Source organism: Limulus polyphemus, unplaced genomic scaffold (assembly GCF_000517525.1).
Source record: "Limulus polyphemus unplaced genomic scaffold, Limulus_polyphemus-2.1.2 Scaffold928, whole genome shotgun sequence".
In the NCBI taxonomy this organism is placed as follows: domain Eukaryota; kingdom Metazoa; phylum Arthropoda; class Merostomata; order Xiphosura; family Limulidae; genus Limulus; species Limulus polyphemus.
The window spans coordinates 186,604-194,908 of record NW_013666538.1 but is presented as its reverse complement, the minus strand read 5'-3'; the positions used below and the strand labels follow the sequence as shown (position 1 = coordinate 194,908).

The 8,305-nt window shown below is 30.6% G+C and overlaps 1 protein-coding gene across 1 annotated transcript in view; it reads left to right on the top strand.

Moving 5' to 3' along the window:
- Nucleotides 1-8,305, top strand: part of LOC106461293 (DENN domain-containing protein 5B-like) — a 92,453-nt gene that overhangs the window by 37,968 nt on the left and 46,180 nt on the right. The window contains 2 exon segments of the mRNA XM_022388162.1: nucleotides 5,058-5,183; nucleotides 6,656-6,808. Of these exon segments, the coding sequence (XP_022243870.1) occupies nucleotides 5,058-5,183; nucleotides 6,656-6,808 (279 nt within the window).

The following is an 8,305-nucleotide window of genomic DNA, read 5'->3' as shown; positions in this document are numbered from 1 at the left end:
TAATTAGGTGTCATCAAGGCTGAAGTCAAAGTGACTGAAGGAGTTGATGATGGTGAAATGGAACCATGTATAGATATTAAATCAGAGCATGAAGCCACTGGATACACTCCAGCAAAGTTGATGTTTGCAGGGAACTTCGGTTGCCAGTGGATCTGTTAACAGGACGCCCACCTTATGAAGAGTTGCCTGAAAATGTCTCAGAGTTTGTGAAAGTGTTATCTGAAAGGATGGATGATATTCACCATCAAGTGCATTCAAACTTGAAAACGTCTGCTGATTCGATGAAGTTGACTTATGATAAGAGATCTACTGAAGTCAGCCTTGTACCAGGAGACAATGTGGTTGTATAATCCCAGGAAGACCAAAGGGAAGTCTCCTAAGTTTTTCTTCTCCATGGGAAGGCCCATATGACATAGTGGTTCGTCTCTCAGACGTGACTTTCCGGGTAAAATGTGGTCAGCGAGGTAAGCCAAAAGTGGTGCATGCCAACAGGCTTTGGCGTTATCACGGTCCAGGACATTTCAGTTGGAACGAAGTGCACAACAGAACAAATGATGCTGCTGAAGACGTGCCACCTGAAGAAGCCACTGTCAAAGAAGAAACTCTACTCAGTTTTGAGAAGGGAAACAGTGAAGCCCTTGATGAAGTTACTACCACTGATGTGACTGTTACCGATGATAGGACATTTCCTGAGGAAGCAGGTGAACCTCACATGATGCAGAAGCCAACGAGACGGAGGCCAGTACGGAAGAAGATACGTCCTGTAAAATTAAGAGACTTTATTGAATTGTAATTTTGTGTTTGTAAATTCTGTACATTTAATTAAGTTATTGTTAATTGTTTATTGGTTTAATGTAAGTGGCTATTGTTCGGAAAGGAACAATACTAAGGAAGGGGCAGTGTTACGACAGAGGAGGTCACGTGATGCTAGTAACACGCCACGCACTTCTAGAATGTTCATGAAGCGTCGGGAGACTACTAGATATGGGGTAGTCTTGTATATATAAGACTGACCAAGAAGCGATGGGAACAATGTGTAATTGAACTGCGGACAGAGAGAGAGAGTATGGTTGAGTCGAGCACGTGAGACGTTTGTTGTGAATTATAACGTTTGTTATAGCGTGACTGTTGAAATTAAGTGTATTGCAAAGTTGTATTGAAAAAGAATAAACCAGTTCTATTTAAGAAAGGACTTGTATTGCTAAAGTTCTTTGGAAAGAATTTTTACGGAAAATTAACTAACGAAAGGAGGCGTAACAATATTTTACTGTTTAACATGTACATTGTGGTATCTTATAGTCTTGTACATTATTCTTCGTAAATATTTTATTCCTTTTTAAATCATCTTTCTGAAGTTGTTGACATTTTTAAAATATAATTTACAATATTTGGCTCTTTTTTTTACAAAATCTTTTTGTATAATATTTGAATCTGTTATAAAATTATAATTTTGCCTTTACAATATCTATTTGTGAAAATTTTACATTGTTATATTTGTTTCTAACATCTTTTATTTCTTTGATATTTTGGAAAATATTTTGATCAATTGTAAAATACTGTAATGTCATACTTCTGTATAAAATATACCTTTGAACTTGTGCTGTAAAATATAATTATGTGATCACTGAATACCTCGAACAGTGCATTTGTAAGATCCACTCTTTTGTGGAATAACATAAAACATCCTTGAATGACTCTAACCTCATGCCAATTCTATTCATAAAATTCTTTATTTCCTTTTAAAATATTCTTAAAAAATCTTATACTTATTGTAATATATCCTTGTTGAATATTTCTTTTCTAAACATCTAAGTGACATTTTTATCTTACTAAATGTAAGATTTTCACTTTTTTGTACATGTAAATGTCTTTTATAAAGTCCTGGTTTTGTGTAATTTTTTTTAACTCTCTGGTAAAATCTTTGCACATAAACTTTGCCTGTAATTTATCCATTTTTCAAAGCTCGTGGTTTTCTTCCATTTAATGTTTGTTAGTGGTTTTCAAAAATAGTTTAAAACCATCCACAAGCAAATATGCTAAAATATGCTAAAGTTAAATACAAGTGGTTTTCTAACTGTTTTTGCTGTTTAGAAGATTAATGGGAATTATGAACCCAGAAATTACCTCAAGACGTGTTTGTTGATATTAGATAATCATTGGTAAAATGTGAAGACTTGTTACACTAATTTTCTTTATTTTTTAAGGATTGTAAGAAAGCTCAAATGGGAAAATTTTACTGTATGCAGAATATGCTTTCTGACTGCCTTGCCTAATGTTTCTGTCCAACTGTTCTTGTAGTATGAATTTTGTAAAATAATTAGTGTTTAGTAAAAGATGCAAGTGTAGAATACACAACTGTCTTTTATGTACTGAAAACCATAATGTGGACTTAGAACCAAGTTTTCTGTCAAGTTTTCAGTTTTTGTTTTTTCAGTGGAATGCTTCTCAGCTAATTATTGTCACATATTTATCGATTCTTACATCAGAATTATATTCCCAGATTAAAGTAATACTCAATTATCCATTGGGTTTTACACCATTATAATATTGTCAGACCAAAGTAATACTTATTTATCCATTGGGTTTTACTCCAGTATAATATTGTCAGATCAAAGTAATACTTATTTATCCATTGGGTTTTACTCCAGTATAATATTGTCAGACCAAAGTAATACTTATTTATCCATTGGGTTTTACTCCAGTATAATATTGTCAGATCAAAGTAATACTCATTTATCCATTGGGTTTTACTCCAGTATAATATTGTCAGATCAAAGTAATACTTATTTATCCATTGGGTTTTACTCCAGTATAATATTGTCAGATCAAAGTAATACTTATTTATCCATTGGGTTTTACACCACTATAATATTGTCAGATCAAAGTAATACTTATTTATCCATTGGGTTTTACACCAGTATAATACTGTCAGATCAAAGTAATACTCATTTATCCATTGGGTTTTACACCAGTATAATACTGTCAGATCAAAGTAATACTCATTTATCCATTGGGTTTTACACCAGTATAATACTGTCAGATCAAAGTAATACTCATTTATCCATTGGGTTTTACACCAGTATAATACTGTCAGATCAAAGTAATACTCATTTGCTTATTTATTAGTTGATCATCATCTTACTGTATGATCAGAATGCTAATGTTATTTGTTTGTGTCTGTATAGGAAAATGATCATGTGTGTATTGGTTCTTACATCAGAATTAGTGTTTGATCAAAGAGAAACTGTTATTTGTTCATTTGTCTGTTTATAAGAATTATCTGTCTGATCAAATTCAAAATGTCAGTTGTTTTTTGTCTTTATTCCAGTATGATTCTATGCGATCAAAGTGGCTTTCATTTATTTATGATTATTTATATTAAAATTACACTGTCATTTCAAAGTCACTGCATTTGGTTTTTTGTCTATACATCAGAAATCTGATAAAATCAGTAGTCATTTGTTTATTCTTTCTTCCATTAATATAATATTGTTTGATTAACTGTTTGGCTATGACCATTGCTTCAGGTGAGTCAAAGTTCACATATCAAGGCCTTTTACAGTGTTACATTTAAAATTTAATTAAACAACATTGTTCTCAGTGTATCTCAATAAACTTGGAATGAAAACATAGTTTATAATTCAATTCTTTTACATTATCTTAGTTTTAAATTTTTAATTTCCAAAAGAAATATTTAAAAAAATCTCAACCTTCATTTTTCTGTTTTACGTGACACGTTTGAGTTCCAGTTTCAATATTTTAGAGTTTCTTAACTTCTAAAATAGAGTGCTCCATTATCAAACAAATTAAAAGTACAAACTATCCATAATTACCAGAAAGATTCTAAAATTTGAATCTTTTAACTTTTTAATTTGCTGAGGTATCATTAAATTTGTTAAACCTATCAGAAAAGCCTCTCTCTCAAACTTTCTAGATTTTTTACTGATGAGTTTTACATGACTGATGGATATGTTTATGACCAATAGAAAGTGAAGATTTTCGTTTTTGTAAATCATACAAGTTTATGATCAGTTTTGACAATGTAAGCCAGTAATTGAGGAGAATTGCTATATTCATGAGATTTGCTGCTCTTAACAGTAACATTTTTTAAACTTATAGCTTAGAAAACCAGGTAAATTGCAATGGTTTTGGGACATTCTGTTCTAATTAGTGATATATATATATATATTTATGTTCTAATATGCATATTAGAAAACTGCATGAATTTTTTTATTGGATACTCAAATTTGATAGACTTGGTGAGGCTTAGGGAAGGATATCTAATGTGCTTACTTGAGTGCAAGCAGCTCCAGTACACAGTGAATACTACAGATTGAGTTTTTTGTGTACATGTTTTACAAAAGTATCTAAAATGCAAAAATTATAAACTTCTCAACTTAGCCTAACAACACTTCAGTAAAATTAAACATCTTAATTTCACAAACTTGAGCTCAGTGTGAAATATAAAACTTGATGTGCTGTTTATGTTAGCTCTATGGAAAACATCTAGTGGGCTGCTATTGTGGTTTATTGCTTCTGACTCAAGGATTATTGCTCCACTGGATATAAAGTACTGCAAATAAAACCATCTTGTACCAGAATCAACGTAACATTAGAAAAACAATTCTTCATAACTACTGATAAAGTATGAAGAATTCAATACATTAGCAGACTACTATTTCTTCTCCAGTAACACATACAGCATGCTAACATTAAACCATTTTGCTACTTTTACTTTCTTTTATTAAAACCATGAAATATATTACATTATACAACAGAAATATCTGGATTAGAGATAGGAACTTTTTACACTGAGAACATGAATTTCTTTATGGAATATGTGAAATTTAATTCATACAGCTAGGTACACTTCTGTTGTAGTGGGATTTTAGGAGAGTTATATATATATAACACCTCTGTGGGTTAAAACCTTCTTACTGCAGCTGTTGCTTCAATAAATATTATTTATAGGTATAATATTGGTTCATTAATATGTTATGGTTTCAGGTACTATAAATGTGAAAATCATGATTTTGATAAATGTTTATATGTTCCAGCGTTATATTCAGGAAGCACGGAGTAAATCAGTCCGTCATCCGAAGCTTTCTGACATGTCTCCTGCCATTATTGCCCGAACAAATTGGAAATTTGTAGAGGCCTTACTGAAAGAATGCAAAATGAGAGTAAGAAATTTGTGTTGTTAACTGTCAAAATTTTTTGATGTTTTTCTCCCTTCAGACTAGCTCTTTTTTAATTCATTCAAACTTGCCAAAGTTTGTAATTTTTTGTGTGTGTGATTGCTCATTATGGAGACTTAAATGTCATCTGATACCAGAATTCAAGCAAAACAATTTAGCACAAAAACGTAATGATTACCTTGGTTTAAATTCAAATAACTTGTGGTCAGAAATGTTACTGGAGCATTATATAAATGAAAGCCAATGAAGATTCCCAGAATCTTGGATATTTGTAGAAAGAAAATTATAAACGTTGTAGAAATCTTAAGTTTTTTTTTTTATTGTTTTTCTAAATAAAATCAAAACTTTACATAATATTCTTGTAACACTTTCATATTGCACATATTTTGTAACAAAAAATAATTAAGAAATGAAAGGAAGAACTAGAAACTGAATGTATGTTTTAAATGCCACTTAAAATTTTGTTTTATACAGGCCAAAGTATTGAAAATAAGAATTTTAAAAATTCTGAACTGAAATTCGTTATATGTTGTATTGATGATTTTAAATTGTGGTAACATGACAAGAGTTCCATATCTTTCTTGCTGTTGATTGGTAATAGCTGTTGTATACGTGCTTTTATAGACGGCATGCCCTGTAACTCTCTGATTAATGGTATGTTTTACTCGTATCTACCTCAGCAGTATTAATAGTTAAGATCCATGTATGAGGAAAAACAAACTTTGTGCTGAAAGTTTAAACTAGTCTTTGATACTCTATAGTTGCAGTAATTTTTGTTTAATTATTTTGGAAGTTGAGTATTTTATCCTTTGTTGCATATGTAGATTAAATGATAGTTTTTTGTTTTTTTTTGTAGGGATAGAAGAGAAGGAATTTTAAACATCAACATAACCTTTAATTGTTTTCATTATTTTCATGTGGCTAATTGTTTGTTTAATTTGAGATTTTTTTTTTAGTTACTGAGGTTTTCAAAATAATTTCCAATTTATAATATTCTAAAGTGACAAAGGACTTTTGAAAAGTTAGTAGGAGGTAAAAAAAAGTCAACCAAGAAGACTGACATCTAGTGTTGTTAACAACTAGCAGGATAATTCCTTTGGAGGTGGCTTAAAATGAACTGTAGTTAGTGGAAAATATTCTCGAACTGTATTCTACCTACTTCCTATAGGTGCTATTGTTGTAACCACGTATATGTATTGAAAATCGGTTAGGAAGCAATGAAACAATCCTTATTTTAAAAACTGGCCTGTCTTAAAAGAAAACTTCAGAAGTATTATTTGAATTATAACGAGTAAGATATTTCTTCAATTAAAATATGCTCATTTGATTTTCTGATAAAAATATTGCAATTTATGTTTATTGTTAGATAATCTAATTTCATTAAAAAATTTAAATTTGTTATTAGATGTACTGTTTTTTTAGATATTATTTTTGTTTCATGATAATTACAATTTCAGACAAAACGAATGCTAGTGGAGAAGATGGGACAAGAAGCAGTAGAGCTGGGTCATGGGGAAATCAGTATTACAGGTCTTGAGGAGAACACAATCATAGCCAGTTTGTGTGACCTTTTAGAACGTGTCTGGAGTCATGGTTTGCAGTCAAAACAGGTTAGTTGTTTAAAAAATTAAAAAAGCATACAATGTTAAAATAATTGCACAATAAAATTTATTAAAACTAGGGACCAGCCCTACAAAAACTGTACATGTTTCAGTGTTCAATGCCACCATTCTCAGTAGTGAAAGTTGAAGTTTGATTAACCCTATCGCTACAGATCATGGGTCAAAGGCTATGTCATCGTGTTTGTTGACTTGCATTCAAAATGTTATTGAACTACTATTTTATGAATTTATGTCAATTAGTTTGGTATCCCACTGTAGATTATAATTCAGCTTTTAGTATTTTACATTATTCAATTTCTTAATTTGAAAGTAAATATTAAAAACTTAAAGATCGATTTTTGTGTGTCTAGTGGTATGTTGAATGCAGAACTGGTTCAAATTAGATGTTTGTGATGTCAAAATACAAAGCATATAGTTTTGTACACATTAGTAACTCAAATTACCGATGTTATCAAGCTAGAATATAAAATATGAATGTCCTATCCTTTCTATTTGCTGAGATATCGCTCATGTACTGAATTAAACACAGTGGCCCTGCTCACCTCTTTACATTTTCAGAAACAGTCCCGTATATACATGTATACCTTAGTGTCTTTCTCAGCCATTTTAATGTGTTAGGCATCATCTTGTTCTTTCAAAACAAGATTTCAAGGAGGTAGGTTGTGTCTTTAGTCTGCTCGAAATTTCATATTTTATAGACTGAAATACAGCTTAGTTACTAAACTTGATAAATTATAAGGAATTCAATGGTATTGATACAGAAACTTATAATTTTTGGTTATTCAAATGTATATGTAAAACCTAAAAGAAATTATTTCGTTTCACATCTTTCACTTGCAAAATTTCTTAAGGCTTAGCAAGCTATGAGAAGCTGCAACCAAGTACAAAGGTTGTAACAAGAGAGAACTGTTAAGATTAAGAACTTGTTTGTAAATAGTAATAACCTATATACACATATAATGTATAATAATTGAAATGTAATTAAATTTTACAAAATACTAGTCTACTAAAACACGGCCAAGACGGGTCACTTTGTAAAGACTAAAGGTTGATCTTATATTATTGGATATGGTAACATGAGTGCGCTGCATCATTGTAACTTCTGTATTATTAGCCAGGCATATAATAAAAATAATAAATATGTATAAATGTATAATGTTATGAGATTTAAGCTATTTAGACTAAACATTTGTGTTTTTGTGTAGTTTTTCTAGAATGAATAAAGCATAATTGATATTTATTTCCTAATTTTTTTATGACGGTTACGAGGTCTCAATTTGACAGACCTCGTTTAGTTTATTTATTACAAGTTATAAATATTTTGGCAATTGTCTTGTAATTCAATCCTGAGGATGACGTTGTAACGTCGAAACATGTAGAGTTGTCAACTTTTTGAAGGCCATAGATAGGCCTAAATAAAATGTTTTTAATTGTGTACCAGTTTAACGTTGAATATTATTTATGTATTTTAACTTTATACACAAG